Genomic DNA, 20485 nt, shown 5'->3' on the forward strand with positions numbered 1-20485 from the left:
CACAAGTAAACACAAAATGCAGTTTTTAAATGAAGGTTGTTATTATTAAGGGAAAACTAAATCCAAACCTACATGGCCCTGTGTGAAAAAGTGTTTGCCCCACCTGTTAAAACATAACTTAACTGTGGTTTATCACACCTGAGTTCAATTTCTCTAGCCACACCCAGGCCTGATTACTGCCACACCTGTTCTCAATCAAGAAATCACTTAAATAGGACCTGCCTGACAAAGTGAAGTAGACCAGAAGATCTTCAAAAGCTAGACATCATGCCGAGATCCAAAGAAATTCAGGAACAAATGAGAAAGAAAGTAATTGAGATCTATCAGTCTGGAAAAGGTTATAAAGCCATTTCTAAAGCTTTGGGACTCCAGAGAACCACAGTGAGAGCCATTATCCACAAATGGTGAAAACATGGAACAGTGGTGAACCTTCCCAGGAGTGGCCGGCTGACCAAAATTACCCCAAGAGCGCAGCGACGACTCATCCAAGAGGTTACAAAAGACCCCACAACAACATCCAAAGAACTGCAGGCCTCACTTGCCTCAGTTAAGGTCAGTGTTCATGACTCCACCATAAGAAAGAGACTGGGCAAAAATGGCCTGCATGGCAGAGTTCCAAGATGAAAACCACTGCTGAGCAAAAAGAACATTAAGGCTCGTCTCATTTTTGCCAGAAAACATCTTGATGATCCCCAAGACTTTTGGGAAAATACTCTGTGGACTGACGAGACAAAAATTGAACTTTTTGGAAGGTGTGTGTCCCATTACATCTGGCGTAAAAGTAACACCTCATTTCAGAAAAAGAACATCATACCAACAGTAAAATATGGTGGTGGTAGTGTGATGGTCTGGGGCTGTTTTGCTGCTTCAGGACCTGGAAGACTTGCTGTGATAAATGGAACCATGAATTCTGCTGTCTACCAAAAAATCCTGAAGGAGAATGTCCGGCCATCTGTTTGTGACCTCAAGCTGAAGCGAACTTGGGTTCTGCAGCAGGACAATGATTCAAAACACACCAGCAAGTCCAGCTCTGAATGGCTGAAGAAAAACAAAATTAAGACTGTAGTGGCCTAGTCAAAGTCCTGACCTGAATCCTATTGAGATGCTGTGGCATGACCTTAAAAAGGCAGTTCATGCTCGAAAACCCTCCAATGTGGCTGAATTACAACAATTCTGCAAAGATGAGTGGGCCAAAATTCCTCCACAGCGCTGTAAAAGACTCATTGCAAGTTATCGCAAACGCTTGATTGCAGTTGTTGCTGCTAAGGGTGGCCCAACCAGTTATTAGGTTTAGGGGGCAATCACTTTTTCACACAGGGCCATGTAGGTTTGGATTTAGTTTTCCCTTAATAATAACAACCTTCATTTAAAAACTGCATTTTGTGTTTACTTGTGTTATCTTTGACTAATATTTAAACTTGTTTGATGATCTGAAACATTTAAGTGTGACAAACATGCAAAAAAATAAGAAATCAGGAAGGGGGCAAACACTTTTTCACACCACTGTATATATATATATATATTTGTGTGTGTGTGTGTGTTGTTGTTAAAGGAATATTCCAGGTTCAATACAAGTTAAGCTCAGTTGACAGCATTTGTGGCATAAAAAAAAATAATTTTGTTTCGTCCCTCCTTTAAAAAAAGTAAAATGTTGATTCTGTGTATATATGTTTTGCTTTTCTTTGTTATCTATATGAATCAATAAAAAAATGTTAATCAGAAAAAAAGTACAAATCTGGGTTGCAGTGAGCCACTTACAATGGAAGTGAAAGGGGCCAATCCATGAACGTTAAAATACTCACTGTTTTAAAAGTATAGACACAAGAAACAAACAAAATGCGTGTTAAAGTGATTTTAGTGTGATAAAATCGCTCATTAACCTTTTCTGTGTAAAGTTATATCCAATTTTACAACTTCGTAACCATGACAACGTAATGCCATAAACACTAAAACAACCGTAAAAACAATGTTTTACAGCTCAAATAATACACAACATTTAACCTATTTTGTTTTTAGTGAACTATTCTTTTAACCTATTTTTATAAGAATTAATGTAAGTGCTTCAATATAATTATATGCTTCACATTTCTGTCTTTAAACCTTCTAAAAATTGGCCCCATTCACTTCTGTTGTAAGTGCCTCACTGTAACCTCGATTTTTGCTTCTTTTTTTAAGAAAATGAGGGACAAGTCAAAATGAATTTTTGTGGTAATCGACATTATGCCACAAATGCTGTTGATTGAGCTTAACTTGAACTGAACCTGGAATATTCCTTTAAATGGGACAGCGAGTTACATTATGATGATGCTCTGGAACTGAAATATGGAGTCTTACTGTCTAAAGGGGGCAACAAAGTGAGACGTCTAAATGAATGTGTAGGTATAATTTGCCATTTTAAATATCTCTCAATTTGGACAGGACATTCACCATTGAATCATTTCTATACTCTAATAGTATATTTTTGCTAAATGACAATAAACCCCAAATAAAACCATGCCAGAATTTAAGCTATTTTATTAACCAAGAAATAACTTAATCTTCTTTTCCCATAGCTCTATCATCATAATGCACTTTGTAGAGAGTTCAGGTCCAATATAAAGAAGGAACATTCTCTTCATTTGTTATAAATAATTGCTACAGCTAAATGACTCTTGAATGACTTCCATTCATTTATGGAGGAAACAAGAATAATAAAACTGATGATGTGAAACAACAAAAAGGTCAGATAGTGTATGTTGAAACGGATACAAACACTGATGTTTCAATTTAAGCATGATATCAGCTGAACAAGCATAAACGCAATGACCAACAAAGCAGAAAGCATGTGTTACAAGGCAGTTATGAAGTCATTGTGCCATCAATGCAAAAGCCTCTTGGCGACACAAACAGCACTGCGCGCGTAATGGGCCCCAGTGATCCCTTTGTCGCGAGGGCTTAACATGAGCATGAAGTTTACAATAGAGTATACGACACAATCATGTATTCTGATATTCCGGTATGTATCCTTTACTTCTGATTTACGTGTAAACAAATGTTTTAACTGGCATGCGCAAAATCTCTCCAAAATAAGCCGTTAAATCTAACTGCACACATACACCTGCACATATGTATACATAATATACACGGGAATATCTGTATGTAGAATGGAGAGAACAGTATTGACACAGTAATTACGTTTCTAATGTAAAAAAAAAGAAAAAAAAAAAAAGGTAATGCAAAAAATTTACTTTTCGCACCTGTCACGCGTTTTTATTTAATAAATGTCAAAATTATTACATTTATTCAAAATAGTAATTATATTAAACTCATAACACTTATAACACTGATATTAAAGCTTAGGCAACATGTGAAATATCAATCAGTGACTACGCTAAAAATGTTAACCTAATAAATGTGCTTAATCTAAAGGTTTGATTCAAGTCCGAAATATCATTTAACATCACTAAATCAACCTGAATACATTAGGTTGCATCAACAAAACTAATTTTAAGGGTTTGCTCAAGTAGAAATAGCACCTCGAGGTAACAATTGCAGGTATCACTTTTTACATTGTACTTGGCATTTAGTAGAAAAAGCAGTTTGGTCCCTATACTTCAAAATCGGAAACAAAACCATTATCTAGACTACAATAATGCGTTACGGTTATACATTACATGTGTACTCACTTTCAACTGATGCGCGTCAGTTCCACTTGGTATCAGCAGTCTCGCGCCGCACATCTACAACTCTATCCTTCAAGACCCGCCCTCCGCGCGCTAGTCTGTAGAAGGTTTACGTCAGATGCACGGCTCCCATTGGCCAACACTTGTCCTAGGTACATGTTGAAGCAGCTGTCAACTCCAGCGAACAGCGAAGGTACCTCAAGCCAAAGATAAATAAGAATGTCGTGATAAAGCTGACGTTGTATTATTGGCTGCGAGACGAGGGCCATATAGTAGAGATGTACAAATCATTATCCTGTTGGATGCTTTAGCTCCATTGTCCAGCCACATCTGATATTAGATTGAATGAGTAGATAAGAGCAGATTTTCTGACAGGAAAGTACAGACTTATAGAGTCGTTAATTCAAAACACTTTTGGAGATAATCTGTTAAAAACGAATATCTCAAGATGGATCAGTGCTTTGCCCATTTTATAATAAAACAAATGACAACATCAAAGTTCATGCTTGGGTTACAACAACAGTGTAATCTCAAAATTGTCTTTCGTACACAAGGAATACATTGTATAGGCTACATCGAGTACAGAAACTGTAAAACATGTAAATAGTGACAATCCAACTTCACTTTATTGCACAAATAAACACATTTACAGCAGTGCTTTGGAAATGAAACCTGGTGCATCAACTGTGTCTGGCGTTGCAGATCCATCCTTAAAGGTGCACTAAGTAATTTTTTCATCATTAAAAAAGTTTAACTCCTAAAGACATGAATTGTAATGTTGCAATATATGTTTGAAATCATGACCACTCACATTAAAATGAATACTCCAGTCATATCAGTAACCTTATAAAAGCTGTTTTATTCTACATGGAAAGGGTCCGCACATGGGGGCCGTCATGTTAGAATCACATGACCAGCCAAATACTACTCACTTAATCTCAGGGTACGTTTACATGACAACAATGTACTAAAAAGGAAATGTTTTTCCTTTAAGTTTTCAAAAAGTTTTGCGTACAGACGACAACATTGTCAAAAAGATCCCCGTTCACAAGGATCCGTGAAAACGACTAAAAACGCTGTATTACGCATGCCAGGCCAGTAGTTGGCGATGTCACTTTGTAAAGAAACACTACGCGCCTGCGCACATAAGCATTCTTCCACAGAGCGGTGAATACAAACAATGAAGATTGCAAAAGCAACGAGCAATTTTGTCTGGACAGATGATGAAGTTGCTTTATTACTACAATTAATTTGCTGGAGAAGCGTCAATAAACTCAAAATCTTGAGCAGCACAAACACAGTCCTGTAGTCCGCCATTGTAGTTTTGAATGTGTTGCGCGTTGTTTTGAAGTACTCGCACACATGCCCATAGAATGAACACATAATACGTGTGCGCATGACGTCATCATTTTCACAAATTCGCGTTTTTGCATGTTTACACGGAGACAATAACGGCATCGTTTTCAAAAACTTGCACTTTGAAACCCGTTTTCAAAAGTTTGCGTTTTCAGGCCCCAAAACGCCATTGTCGTGTATACGAACAGCCAAAACGCCTAAAAAGTTTTCTGTTTTTAGTTGAAAACGTTGTTGTGTAAACAGCCCCTCAGTAACCGTCCTGTTATTTGACACTTTCACCCACTGATTAAAGTAATCATGGCTGACAGTGAATACTACATTTCTACAATGGCATCTGACACTGAAAACTATTGATTTTAAATGGTGCTGCATCGAAGCCACTAGGTGTCAGTGTCAAGTCCAAGATGACACAAAGACAAAAGTTACTGAGTGCACCTTTAAAGGAATATTCTGGGTTCAGTACAAGTTCAGCTCAGTTGACAGTATTTGTAGCATAATGTTGATTACCACAAAAATACATTTTGACTCATCCCTTCTTTTCTTTAAAAAAAGCAAAAATCGATGTTACAGTGAGGCACTTATAATGGGAGTGAATGGGGCCAATTTTTGGAGGGTTTAAGGGTGGAAATGTGAAGCTTATAATTTTATAAATGGATTTACATGAATTCTTCTGTTAAAACTCATGTATTATTTGAGCTGGAAAGTTGTTTATATCATAATTTTACATTCATTTTCATGTTTTAGGGTTTGTTGACATTACATCGTCATCGTCAATTGGCTATAACTTTATCACACTAAAATCATGTTAACACACACATTGCTTACGTCTTGTGGCTATACTTTTGAAACAGTGAGTATTTTAACATTTATGAATTGGCCCCATTCACTTCTATTGTAAGTGCCTCACTGAAACCAAGAAAATTGCTTTTTTTTTTTTTTTTAAAGAAAAGGAAGGGCAAAGTTGCTGTAATCAACTTTGTCACAAATGCTGTTGATTTAGCTTAACTTGTATTGAACCCGGAATATTCCTTTCATTTTGGTGCTTGTTTTTGAGATTACCATTGCTAAAATAAACAGAATAAATCCCTATATCTTTATATGCTAAATAGCCTCTATATACTATGTTATAGTTCTAAGTTCCATTGTGTCTGTGTGTATAAATGTCTATGTAGACCAGATTAGTTCTGTTTTTGATAGAATGAACTAAAAGCTCATGTAGCACCCCTCACATGCTGGCACACCAGTGTTTAACTCTACTGCTCTGTCTCAGGGACAGTGGAGAGCACGACCTCGCTTAAACAGGATTAGCTATAAATAGTGCTGCCTATCCACTCGGCTGCAGAGTGGTAGGTTCTCGCGAGTCATACAGGTATGGAACAACATGAGGGTGAGTTAATGATGGCAGAATTTTTAGTTTTTGTGTGAACTATCCCTTTAATACACAATCTTCTGCTGAAACCAAGATGTCTACCAAAATTTGAGACCAGATTTGCAGATTTCTTTTAGAATAGTTAGTTAGAACAACTGGTCTGAAATGTCATTTTTTTGTTTCTTGTGTTACTGCCTTCATCCTAATTCTCCGGCTTGCCATTCCTAACCAGTCATTACCCTCCCCCAGCAACGCCTCTGGAAAATTAGAGATCAAGCCAAATGTTTTTGCTGATCCAGGCCCTGCCCTCCAGTATCACCTCACCATGGCGATGACACTTGATGATGTCAAATCGTGCCCACACATGGTGTTGTATGTGTATGTGTGCATCCGTGCAGTCATACGCCGTGAAATGATGCTAAATGCACAAGGCATGTAGGCCTTAACATTCATAACCATTCACATGCACAAATGCTCACAGTCATAGGATTACACCGAATACACACACACACAGCAGGATTACCAACACAGTTCCACACAAACATAGCAAGATTAAGGAGACACATACAACCCCCCTTCTAACACACACAAACACAGGATGCAGACAGCAGGATTAGAGAGACACGGATTTACATGGAAATTACAATAAAGTGCATATCAAAAACTCTCTTCTCAACATACAGAGCGAATATCAAATGCATTGTTGAGATTGAAAACATCCCCCGTCAAACACATACAGTACATAAGCCTATAAGATCTTAATCACATATCAGACCATTACAGTAATAACATGCTAAATAAGTATGCTTTTCTGATTCTGTCAAGACCCAGATGTTGATTTTAATTAGTTTGAGCTGTTTTTGCCGCTCATGTGATAGTTGCAACATGCAAGGGAATTCTTTTCCTATTAGAAGATTGGTGAGGATCTATGGTGCCTTGATCCCGCCACAGAATAGTAATTAAAAAAAAAGTCTCACAATCTCACAATTGTGCCTTTATTTCTCACAACAGCGAGTTTTATTCACGCAAATGTGACTTTATATCAGGCAATTGTGTGATTAATTATCACTATTATTATTTTTTTATTCCATGACAGGATTGGATCCATAGAGGGATAGTGTTTGTATGTTGTAGCTATACTGGGATACTTGTATATTGAGTATACTTGTATACTAAGGAACAAGTGTTGAATGAGCATAAGTATTGAACTTGTAGTATCCTTCACAAACAACATGGATGCACACACACAGAATAGAATGGGGAAGACAAAAAAACTTCTCCCATATACACTTCATTTGTGTGCACATACACACCGTCACTGTATAACCTCATTAATGTTCTCTCAGTGGTTTAAAGCAGCTGAAGAGGCTTAATAATTTAAGAGGAAAACAGAATCAGTGCTTTTAAGGACAAATGCACAGAGATTAGCCCCTTGCTCCACACTGGACAGCACTGATAACAAAGACACACTTTCACATTGCTAAATTGATGATACATAATATATTCCAATATCAATACGACACAAATCCCTTAAGGAGAGCAGCCAGAAGACTGATGGAACATAGTTGTGTAAATACAGGTACAGTACATGAAACAGAAACACAAAAGGAGATGTCAGTCACCATTTACTTTCATTGCATCTTTTTTTGCCATACAATGAAATTGAATGGGGATTGACTTTAAAATGTTGCCTAACATCTCCTTTTGTGTCATACAAGTTTAGAATGACATTATAAAAAATAAATTCATTTCTGGGTCAGCTTTCTCTGTAAAAATTTCCAACTCTGTGGTTTCCACACATAAAGGTGCACTCAGTAACTTTTGTGTCATCTTGGACTTACACTGAATGCAGCATCATTTAAAATAAATATTTTTCAGTTTCAGATGTCATTGTAGAAATGTAGTATTCACAGTCAGCAATGATTATTTTAATCAATGAGTGAAAGTATGAAATAACAGGAAGGTTACTGAGATTAAGTGAGTAGTATTCAGCTGGTCATGTGATTCTAACATGATAGCCCCCATGTGCGGATCCTCTCCATGTAGAATAAAACAGCTTTATAAATGTTACTGATATGACTGGAGTCTTCATTTTAATGTGAGTGGTAATGATTTCCTATATATATTGCAAAATGACAATTCATGTTTTTAGGAGTTAAACTTTTTAATGAGGAAAACATTACTGAGTGCACCTTTAAAAGAGATGATTTTAAATGTATTTGACAGTTTAATGCCACACTGTTGCGGCATGCTTGATCATACCATACACCTGGCCACATCTGCGTTATTCAATTATTTGTTGACAATTAATTGATGAATTGTATGTTGACACTCACAGCAGGTCTAAAATCAATTGTTGACTGTTTCTTCATTAGGGAAGAACCATCTTCTATAGGTGGAGAGCCCATTTCTCACCTCCACCCCCCGGATGTATGAAGAATAAGTACAGGCACCTATTTCATTCAACTTTGAGCACTGATTCTGCAACTGTGTTGACTCCTTAAGATTTCCAGGTAATGTGTTTTTGCTAAACATTACTGGACATTAATACATGTCTGGTTGCTATATATTATTTTGGTCAAACATTTCTAAAATCAAACAGGTTAAACTGGCACCATCCATATTTGTTCACAGCTTGTGGCACCCAAAATTTATGAAAAAACTAAATAATTAAAGTTATATAGTGAATAATAGCATAGTGATGCTTCAAAGTTACTAACTTCAAACTTCTTACCAGACTTACAAGTCACATATATTGTATTTGTAATAATCAAAGTACAGTGAAAAATACTCATCTAAAATGAATTACCTAAAACACAGCTGGATGTTGTGGATTACTTTGTTCAGTTGTTTTCTTCCCTATACAAAAGATAGAAGATATAAATATATTCTTGTCAACAGATGAAGTGTGCCTTATGTAAAAATCATTTGAAGGATTAATTTAATTAATTGTGAATATTTAAACTAGATCCTTTAGTTTCTCTCTGCATGATATGAAACCCAACCCAAAATCAACAGAAGAACAACTACAATGATGGTGCACCCAATGTTCATGGATTCAATTTGTCCACTGAAGGAGGAAAATATTCAACACAGATGCAAAATTACATTCTACAATTACAGTTTTTCTCAATCGCATTGGCTCAATTCTCGAATGAGAATTATTTTTTTCAAAACAATAAGTTCAAATTAGTTTCTTGTTCACACCAGATTTGTATTTCTTATTCATTTAAGCAGATCACACGTGTTTTGGCACGTGTGCAAAAGAGTAAGTACAATTGTCTACAATTTGCACAATAACTAAATGACTTGCTGATCAAAACTGATGAGTTGATTCTCAGTGAAATTGTCATACTCTTCACAACTTCTAAACATTCTTTCATCGTGTGAGCCATCACATGCAAAATGATTAATTCAGTTATCAAAATCTGTCATGTATATTCCATAAATATCTATGACATGGAAAATTTGTGATGTCTACTAAATCTCTGGCCAGACCAACAAGAGCGACAGGATGTCCACCAAGAACTTGTAGTGTTACGCACTGTGAGGAGGTACAATTTATTGTTTTTTTTACAGAACTACCACAGGCTTTTGCATTGTTGCAGGATTTATTTTTATTTATTACGTTTTTGCATGGATGTCATTTTGTGGCAATTTTCTGTTCACTGTATATGACTTTACATGTAAGAAATGTGTAAAAATGGACATGCAAATGAGAATTTTCTGTTTACATGTAACACATTGCTACAAAAATAAATGTACTTTATACATACAAATGTGCATATCCTTTTTATGTGTACTACAGTATTGTACAGTACTGACTTTTCCCAGTAAAGTTTTACCTACTGTTGAAATTGGTATCTAAAAAGCTCAGTGTGATATACAATAGTGTCAACAAGTCAACAAGTCAAGTCAGTGTCAACAAAAAAATAGAACAAAAATGTAATTTGTATATAACAAACATTTCCAGGGTTGACTGCCATGGTGAAAAAAAATCTAAACTTTTGACCAGTACGGCTCACACAATGACAATTGTTTTTTTTTTTTTTATTTTGTTGGCATTGGCCAATTTACTGACACAATAACTAGGTTTTGAAGCATGAATTAAATGTTTTGGGTGAGTTACTACATTTTGCAGACATGCAATAGAGTTGTGATGTCACATAAAACAGGAATATTCCAGGTTCAATACAAGTTAAGCTCAATCGACAGCATTTTGTGTTATAATGTTTATTACCACAAAAATAAATTAATTTTCTTTAAAAATAAACAAATAAAAAAGCAAAAATCTGGGTTACAGTGAGGCAATTACAATGGAAGTCAATGGAGCCAGTCCGTAAATGTTAAAATACTCACTGTTTCAAAAGTATAGCCACAGAGGAACATGGACGCCATGCATGGTTCAGACGTGTGAATGGCGAGCTCTGCGCACTTTGCTAGTTTTAATACTATTAATGTCATAAACCAGTGAGATTCGATACACTCTGTTCCATAACTGTTCTAGGAGGACAATATGTCAAAGAATAAAAAATCCTCAGGATCTGGAGACATTAAAAGACACTTAGGTGCTCAAGCTGACACCACCGAGCAGCAGACCGCGAGCTAGGGAGCCAATTTGGTGCAGGAAATTCGGCAAGAAATGTTGAACATGTTGGCAATGCTGACGAAGGTCGTTGCTGACTTGGAGGATCTTGCTGTAATACGTCGATCGATCACTGCCATGGAGATGAAATTCACTGAGATGGTTACAAGAGTGGGGGATGTCAAGAAACGTATCGATTATCTGGAGTCATTGGAGAGGGAATTATCTGCTAATCCGCTAGCGACTAAGGTGGATTTGGAGCATGTCTGGGAGAAGTTGGAGGACTTGGAGGACCATAGCCGGTGGAATAACGTCCGTATCGTTGGAATTCCTGAGGCTAAAGATGGTCAGGATATGGTGAAATTCCTGTACGGGCTCTTTCCGAGTCTGCTTGACATAACAGGCCATAAGCTGGAAATCGAGTGAGCTCACAGGGTTACGGCTCAGTGATCCGCTGAGGGAGACAGGAATTCTGGCCAAATTTCGGAGATCATCCGATAAAGAACTCATGTTACACGAGGCGAGGAGTAAAGGAAGGCTTTCTTGGAAGAACCACAGCATTTTCTTGTTCCCAGACTTTGCGAATTCAACAAGAGAGAAACGTGATCAACTCAAGGAATGCAAGAAACTCTTACATCAATGGAAGGTCGCTTTTGCACTGAGTTCCCGGCCAAATTGAGAATAGATGCTAAGGATCACTGTAAATATTCACATGTCCCCAGCAAGCGATGTCCTTCATAAAGTCAATGGAGTGAGTAAGTTATTTTGTGGTACTCACGTTGCAGCCGAGTGGACCAGCTCACTGAACATCCACTTGACTGTCTGAGGAAACAGAGCGTCTTTTTTGTTTCTTTTTGTGCTGGTACCGCCTAGCGGCTGGAGTTGTTTTGTGGAGGGACACACCTTAGGGACAGTTATGTGGATGAATCTACACATTCTTTGTGTTTATTCTGCCTATTGGCTGGAGTTTGTTTTATAGATTATCTTTTGTTGTGTAATTCTGTCTCAAAAATTTTTTATAGAAACACCAGACTTGACCAATCCGACGGCAAAGTTGTCGCAGGGGCTCTCGTAGGCGTACATGGACTGTTTGAGTTTAGAGGGATGGACGCCAGTTGGTGCTGTCGTGCACAGGGTTAATGCACATGTTTTTCTTTTTTCTGTTTATTTGGTTTGGGGGGAAGTTTGGGGTTTGATTGTTGCACTAATGTTGGAATGTGATCTTTATAATTTTGTTTTTGACATACAATCTATTTTTTCTATTATGTCAAAATGTTAAATGTTAATATGAGTGGATTGTCTCTCTCCACGTGGAATGTGAATGGGTTGGGACACCCCATAAAAAGAAGGAAGTTTATTTATCTTCTTAAGCGTAAAAAATATGATATAGTGTTTCTTCAAGAAACGCATCTTTCCCCGCATGAAGCTGAAAAATTTGGGAAGATATGGGGTGGACATGTTTTCTTTAGTACTGGCCCAAGTAAGAGCAGCAGAGTCATTACACTGATAAGTAAGCATCTATAATTCAAATGTCTCAAACAGATTAAAGATAAATTAGGAAGAGTCATTATTATTTTAGCAAAAATTCAGGGGCAGAGTCTTATTTTGGCTAATATTTACGCACCTAACTTTGATGATCAGGGCTTTTTTATAGATCTTGAAGGGATGTTGCAAGCCGCTGGCACCCCTCATGATATAATATTGGGAGGTGACTTTAATCTTTTGATGGACTCAGTCTTTGATCATAGTGAAGCAAAAGTGTGTAAGCCCCCTAGAGTAACATTGATGCTTCACAGGATGTGTAAAAATCTTGGTCTTACAGATATTTGGAGACTTCTGAACCCATCTAGTAGGGACTATACATTTTTATCATCAGTCCATAAGATTTATTCTAGAATAGATTTTTTTCTCATTTCCCTCATTTCATCTGTTGTTGATTGCTCAATGGGAAACATTTTAGTCTCAGATCATGCTCTGGTGAGTTTAGAGGTGTTGCCACATATGGAGAGAAGGAAATCATATAGTTGGCACTTTAATGTATCCCTTTTGCAAAATCCTAAATTTCAACAAATGTTAAAGGCTGAAATCAATGTTTATATGGAGACCAGCTGGTCCTCAGTATCCTCTGTGGGCGTGGCTTGGGAGGCACTTAAGGCGGTTCTTAGGGGCCGGATCATATAGTATGCCTCATTCACCAAAAAAATCCTGTAAGGCTGGCACCAGGATGTCTACACCCAAAAGGTGCCATTTCCGATAAATGTCAAAGAACTCTGCGAGAATCAATGTCATAGAACTCTCTCACAAAAGCTGAAATCTACACCTGAATATCACCACGTGTGATAAATTGCAAATCACCTTTGCATTGTTTCACAAAGCTGAAATCTTCACCTATATATCACCACAGTGTGATAAATTGCAAATCACCTTGCTGCCCCCTCTTCTCTCTCCCCCTTCTCCACTTCAACAGCTCTGGACCAACACAAAGACACAAGATTTATATGTAAAATATAACAAATAACATGAAAACAAAGAATGCAACTGTATGTGTTTGATATCATTTAAGAGGTCTCTGTGCGACTGGTATAGTGGGCTTTTTCCTATGTTGATAAAACTAATGGTAACAAAGTTATACGGTCTTTGCCAAATACTGCATAATTCTGGAGGTCTATCCCCCTCCTTGACTTACAATTTAAATTATCTCCTGTATGTTAACAAGGTTAAACCCCAGGAAGTCAAGAACCCATTCACCCCCAAATTCTCATTGTTCAAAGGATAATGCCATTTGGTACACAATATTTATTCTGTCTGGGTATTTAAGGAAAGTTGGCAAGAAGCTTGGGGAATCTGTAGACAGATCTCCCGCACGATCACTGTGTTCTTAAATTCTTAAATTCCTTGATCTCTGAATTGTTGATATTGTATGTGATTGGCTAATGATTTTATTCTTTGAATTGGATTATGAATTATTGTTTTGTTACCTGGTTAATAAATTGTTTTGTTTAAAATTATTCTAACTGACCTTGTGTTATTAACTCTAGTAGTCCATAACACCACAAATCTATGTTCAGGTTAGTAACGGAGTAAAACACAGCTTCGGTGGAGCAGAGGGGCACACAGACTGATGTTTTAGAGCTCCGACTAACACATTGGCATTAGTCATGTATACTTAGACTGTAGAGGCTAATAATGGGTTTTTCCGTTTAGAACAACAAGGTGTTGTCAGACCAATCTAAATAGGGGTGAGCCTCAACCTCTGATTATTGTAATATTATTTTAACTAAGTGTACGTGGGAAACCATGGCATGATTATACAAAGTTATACAAACCATTAGAAGAAGTTAAGTTGGTCAGCTTAGTTCTATGGTAATGGTCATGACCTCTGGTTAGATATAGTCTTACCTTAATTGTTCAGTTCAAGTGTTCAGATCTATGGGGACTAGATAATATATTCTAGAATGAGCAAAGTGGAGTACGGCCGTCTAGGATATTAGTCACTCGCCTCTGTCTAATGACCAAGACTGACGAATTTGTGATTATGAGATCGTATACCCGGCAGGTGCGAGACTCAAAGTGTTGTAGGAATCCGGATGAATGAGTGTAGAATGTAAAGTAAAGTGTTAAATAGAATAATCAAACATTCACCTAAATTTAATGATTAACAAACATAATTGAAACCTTTTTTCATTATTGGAGTCAGATGAAACAAAGAAGTAATACATATAAGGAAATGTATTTAATTTAATCTTGTAGTGTTGCGTAAAAGGAAAAACAGTAACACGCAGATACCCTTCTACCGCGCCATTGGTTGCCGTCCTTGGACCAGTGGGCGGAACCTGCAATCCAAAGCACAAGAACTCGTGGAGTTGGAAGGGAATATTAAAAGTGCCGAGGCAGAGCTGAAGTGCCGAATGTCGTTTGATGGCCTCAGAGAACTGACCCTATTAAAATACAGATATAATACTATTTTGTCACAGAAGGTGGAGTTTTGGCTATTCAGGGCAAGACAGTTATACTTTGAGTCAGGGTACAAAGCAGGAAAACGTCTGGCTAGATTATATATAAAACAGAGAGTCTTTTTCTACCATTGCCTCAGTGAAATCTGCTGGTGGTGAAATATTTACATCGGCCATTGATATTAATAATGCTTTTAAAGAATACTATCTTGATCTCTATAGTTCCACGTCTTCGTCTACTGATTAGGATATTAGAAACTTTGTGGAACCATTAGAACTTCCTAAACTGACGGCTGAGCAAAAAAATTCTCTTGATTCTGAGATAACCTTGGAGGAGCTTGGCGAGGTAATTAAGGCCTTGCCTACAGGCAAGGCTCTGGGGCCAGATGGCTTTGCTGCTGAGTTTTTTAGATCTTATGCTACAGAATTGGCTCCACTTTTGCTAGAAATTTATACGGAATAATGGAAAGCTTCCGCCAGCCATGACGCAAGCCCGGATCAGTCTGATTCTTAAAAAAGACAAAGATCCAAGCAACAAATGTAAGAGTTACCATCCAATTTCCCTGATCCAGCTAAACATTAAAATATTGTCAAAAATGTTGGCTAACCGATTAAGTAAAGTTATGACATCTCTTATACATATAGATCAGGTGGGGTTTATTTGGGCCCGTAGCTCTTCTGATAACATTAGGCATTTCATCAATATCCTATGGTCAGTGGTGAATGATCAGACTCCGGTTACAGCCATCTCACTTGACGCCAAAAAGGCATTTGATATGGTAGAATGGGATTATCTTTTTAATATTTTGGAAATGTACAGGTTCGAGAATACTTTTATTGGTTGGATTAAGTTACTTTATAGACACCCAGTAGTGGCGGTACAAACGAATGAATTAATTTCAGATTATTTTTCTCTGGATAGGGGCACCTGGCAGGGTTGCCCTCTTTCCCCATTATTGTTCTGTCTTGCTCTGGAGCCATTAGCAGCCGTGATAAGAAAGGAGGGTTTTCCAAGCGGGTGGCGCTGTCTCATTCAGCGGTTCTGACGCTGGGGATAATAATGACAATGTCATGTCTCTCGCTGCATCTGGCGAGTGGTAAGTGGATGATGCTGCCGCCCCTCCCCCCAGCAGGGCAAGGAGCGTGCATGCGCCACTGACAGAAAGATGTCCTGCGTCCTTACAAGGGCAGTCGAAGAGCTTCACCTTGAGTGGTCTCCCCAAGAGGAACCTGAACAGTCTTGCCTCGATGAATGGTTCCTGCAGTCCGGACACCGTCAAACGGCAGCGTCCCGCAAATCTGTCTCATTCTTCCACGAAGGTTATAATGAACTGTATAAGTCCTTGCACACTCATGCAGTGATGCCATCCTCTCTAATGTGAATCACGGGGAAGAAAACTGTTATTCCCAACTACCCCCTGTGGAGGAGGCGGTAGTGGCACACCTCTGCCTAGTGAGTAACGGCGTGGAAATCACGCCCCATACATCCTTCCAAACCATTTCAATAAATGTCCGCACTGGTGGGAAAAGCTTACTCAGTGGCAGGACAAGCTGGATCAACACTCCACACAATGACGGTGCTCCAGGTATTTCAAGCCAAGTTCCCCAAGCAAATGGACAAGCAATGCTTCGATCCAGAGACATTCAAAGAGCTCTGCACCGCTACAGGCTTAGCGCTGCATGCCACGAAAGTCACTGCACAGGCCATCGGCAAGTCCATGGGCAACCTGGTAGTTCTGGATAGACATATATGGCTGACCCTCACAGAAATTAGTGATAAGGAAAAAGCCACTCAGGCGTGATGGGATTCTGTTCCCCATATGCTTCAATAAACGCAATGTCAAGTGTACTGAGTCGTAAGGGAACGTCTCGGTTACGTACGTAACCTCAGTTCCCTGAGACGAAGGGAATGAGCCATTGTGAATGCTAGCTGCACTACAAGACTCAGCAAGGCGCTCCTTGTTCTCAGTCAGAAATTCTGAGGAAATGGTGTTTGTGCACCTTTTTTTTTATAGCGGACAGTTTCGTGCCAAAACAGGCAGGGCTCAAACACCATAGCCAATATAAGAATATTGGCGTGATTGTAGAGGTTTCAACTAGGTCGTGTAAGAAGGCACAACCCATATGCATTAATAAACGCAATGTCTCATTCCCTTCGTCTCAGGGAACCGAGGTTACGTACGTAACCGAGGCGTTAATGTTTAACATGGATGTGTTTTTTTTATAATTATTATTTATTTTTGTATATCATTTAGCAAAAAACTTTTAACCACCTGTGTATTTAAGGATACTTTTCATTCCTAACTCAATGAAAATGAAGTCCTTTGTATTTTCTGCGCCTTACTTTGTGTATGTACAGAAACTTTTGCCTTGATTTCTTTCATTAATGAACTCACGCAGTTCATGTTTAATCTTAACAACACCGGTTGCCTTTTATATCTCCATTACATAGATAGATAGATAGATAGATAGATAGATAGATAGATAGATAGATAGATAGATAGGTAGGTAGGTAGGTAGGTAGGTAGATAGATAGATAGATAGATAGATAGATAGATAGATAGATAGATAGATAGGGAAGCAGACGGAATGACACTATATATGTTACAAAGTATATTTAAAATAAATAAATGAATAAATAAATAAATACAAGTTTTATATGTTGTACATATACTGTATGTACTTTTTTGTGTCCTAAACGTACAGTTAGTCATCTTTACCGTTGTCTTCCGTCAGGGGGCGCAGGACTGGATATACAGTCGAATCCAGCTTTGAGTTAGTTAGTCACCTTTTGATTTTATTGGATATATTTCTACACAAAAAATTATAATCGTTTAAATCGAATAATTTCAATGATTAGCGCCTGACATGCAAATTTAAGTCCGCTCCAGCAATCTCTATAATATGACATAAACAAAAATCCAAAAATCCATCCCAGTAATCACAAATGACGGTGATTGGTTCGTTCTAAACAGCACTGAGTAAAGTAACAGTTATCACATGACAACGCCGACAAGTGCCTCTTCAGGAGCGGTCTGGATAATATTTTGAACCTGAATAAAGACACTGTGCAACTTTAACAGTAGTTGAATTAAATACACAGTCAAAAGCTCAAATAGAAAAATCATAATTCGGATGTATCATTCTTGACCAATCAAAGACAGCCTCCGGGTCGCTACGCCCCTCCCCGTTTCATGATAATTACTATTCTCATAGAGTTTGGGGAGAGAAAAAAATGTAAATGAGTTCGAGTTAAATGTTCTAATCACACGTAATAATTCTGTTTGTGGTCAAACTAGATTTACCACTTCGAGAAATATCTTTGTATATGCGCTTTCAGAGCGCATACTCTCAAAACGCGCTCAAAACGAGGGCACTCTGTAGGCATCCTATGTAGGCGGTGCTCGACGGCGCCATTTTTACTGAGAGAGAACGATAACAGAAGCACACTGCATGCGTGCACTATTAAGGGCCCTAGAAATCTATTTTACAAAGTGATATAAAATATGGATCCATTATCGAGCAGCTCTAAACTCATCTATAAAAGTAAGTCGTTCGTTTTTGCGTAAAATGAATTACTAGCGTGATTATCAAGCTTACTAATGGGCTGGTTTGTGTTTTTGTGTGCACTAGTGTCTGACGAGGACATCAAAAAACTGATTCAGTTGCGTTCAAGCAACTCAGCGCTGTTTGACGGGAGGAAAAATTCTTCTAAAACAGCGTGGAGGTCCGGGATTTTACCGTTACAAACTGTAAAATTGCACGCTTATAGCCTATACTCTTATTTAAAAAGTTTATTTGATTTTGTTTTTTTCAGTGCAATTATCAGAGAAATGGGGCTTGAGGACAAGGTGACAACTGACCAGATGGCAAAAAAATGGGAAAACCTGAAGGCAAGATATAAGGTTGGTCCCATTGCCATTTGATGCTCACCAAATTGTGTTTTTCAATTGTCAGGACTATTCTGCCAAGTTTCACTTAGACAACACAGAACATTAATGCTTTTCACAATTTATTAAAAGGACGCAAAATATCCTCCCAGTGGTGTGGAGAAGAACCCCACTTGCTGGAGATGGTTCAATCTTATGGATGATGCTCTGGGTGAAGATTTTGAAGAAAAGATCAGCCACACAGTGACCCCATCAATTGGAGGCAATGAAGCACCTCAGCCTAGTAAGAGGTTACGTCAGATCAAAGTTGGAGGGGAAATATTGGAATTCCTGGAAGAGGAAGGAACTGCGTTAAATGTAACACCAGTCTCCAGACCACGTTTGGCTACGCAGGGAAGACAAAAAGGCAAACAAACGTCTGTGGACGTTATGAGAACAAAACTTCAAAAAGACAGACAACTTCTGGAGAAGGAACTCGGAGGCCTAGACAGAGAGAAAGCTCTTCTAGAGCGGGAGAGGGCCCTTGCAGATAGGGAAAGAGCAGCGATTCAGAGAGACAGAGCCCAGTTAGAGAAGGACAAAGCTGCCGTCGGACGAGACAAGGCATCACTGGAACAGGACAGAGTACGACTGGAAAAAGACAAAGAAGCTTTAGAGAGAGATAGAGCTGCCCTTGAAAGAGACAGAGTATCAGCAGATTTCACAAATCATGTGAAAAGCAACACAGAATGCAATGGACATGACTGTACTCACGAGAAGAACAGAGAAAAATTAATATTACTACTTGAAAAGGTGATTAAAAAAATGTGAAGCAAGTGTGAGAGAGAAAAGGACTATTTGCACGTACTGCAATGAATGCTGTGAGCTTAACATCAGAATGCTCCTTGGGTTGTTGTCTTTTTGTTGTTTAGGGATACTTTTGAGCATCTAACTTTTGTATTTCTTACTCCAAAACTGATCACAGATTTCACTTGCCACATACAAAGTGACAGGGAGCATAAGCAATGTTAAAAGTTTGATGCACCTCTGTTTTTGGAGGTTTTGGGGTTTGTTTACTGATTTGTAAATGTTGATGAAAGACTTTTAAGAAATTTGGATTATGACACTTTATCCATATCTCAGAGAAAAATGAAAAGAAACATTGGTTAAGATTGTCAAAAAAAGTGTCTGCAAGTAAAGTATATGATTTGTGCCATCAATAAATGTCAAAGAAGAATACAATATTCAATTTTCAAATTATTGTCATTCAGGGAGAATTAAATATAGTTTGACCAAGGGGAGAGGAAGCTGTTGAAGTAGTAGTGGTATGTGAATAGCAACTATCATAAAACATTTTTGGGATGTGCCATGGTGGTCGACTAATCGGCAAGCCGTCTAAGCATTTTTACGTGATGATAACTTGCTGTGTTTAACAGTGAATAACAGTCAGCACAGTAAAACCCTCTGCCAGAAGCTTCGTCTCTTTAATGCTTTAGGTGTAGTCTTTTAATGCACCACTGCTGTTACAGCAAAGCGCCGCACCAACAACACATTACAAGACGATCACTCTCGATGTTAAAGGGATAGTTCACCCAAAAATTTACTCACACTCATGCAATCCCAGATGTGAATGACTTTCTTTCTTCTGCTGAACACAAATGAAGATTTTTAGGAAAATAATTCAGCTCTGT

At 38.1% G+C, this 20485-nt stretch overlaps 2 protein-coding genes across 2 annotated transcripts in view; one reads left to right on the top strand and one right to left on the bottom strand.

The window, feature by feature from the left end:
• Positions 1-3747, bottom strand: part of atp2b1b (ATPase plasma membrane Ca2+ transporting 1b) — a 34436-nt gene extending 30689 nt beyond the window's left edge. The window contains exon 1 of the mRNA XM_051689942.1: positions 3666-3747. The gene's annotated coding sequence lies outside the window, so the exon portion shown is untranslated. The remainder of the gene's footprint in view (positions 1-3665) is intronic.
• Positions 3748-18337: 14590 nt separating this feature from the next.
• zgc:171459 (uncharacterized protein LOC562056 homolog) lies at positions 18338-20485 on the top strand. The gene is made up of 4 exons (XM_051689763.1): positions 18338-18471; positions 18559-18652; positions 18743-18830; positions 18948-20485. Exons 1-4 carry the CDS (start codon positions 18432-18434, stop codon positions 19623-19625), a joined length of 900 nt encoding a protein of 299 aa, XP_051545723.1. The 5' UTR covers positions 18338-18431; the 3' UTR covers positions 19626-20485.

This window comes from Myxocyprinus asiaticus, chromosome 46 (assembly GCF_019703515.2).
Source record: "Myxocyprinus asiaticus isolate MX2 ecotype Aquarium Trade chromosome 46, UBuf_Myxa_2, whole genome shotgun sequence".
NCBI classification, from domain to species: Eukaryota; Metazoa; Chordata; class Actinopteri; order Cypriniformes; family Catostomidae; genus Myxocyprinus; species Myxocyprinus asiaticus.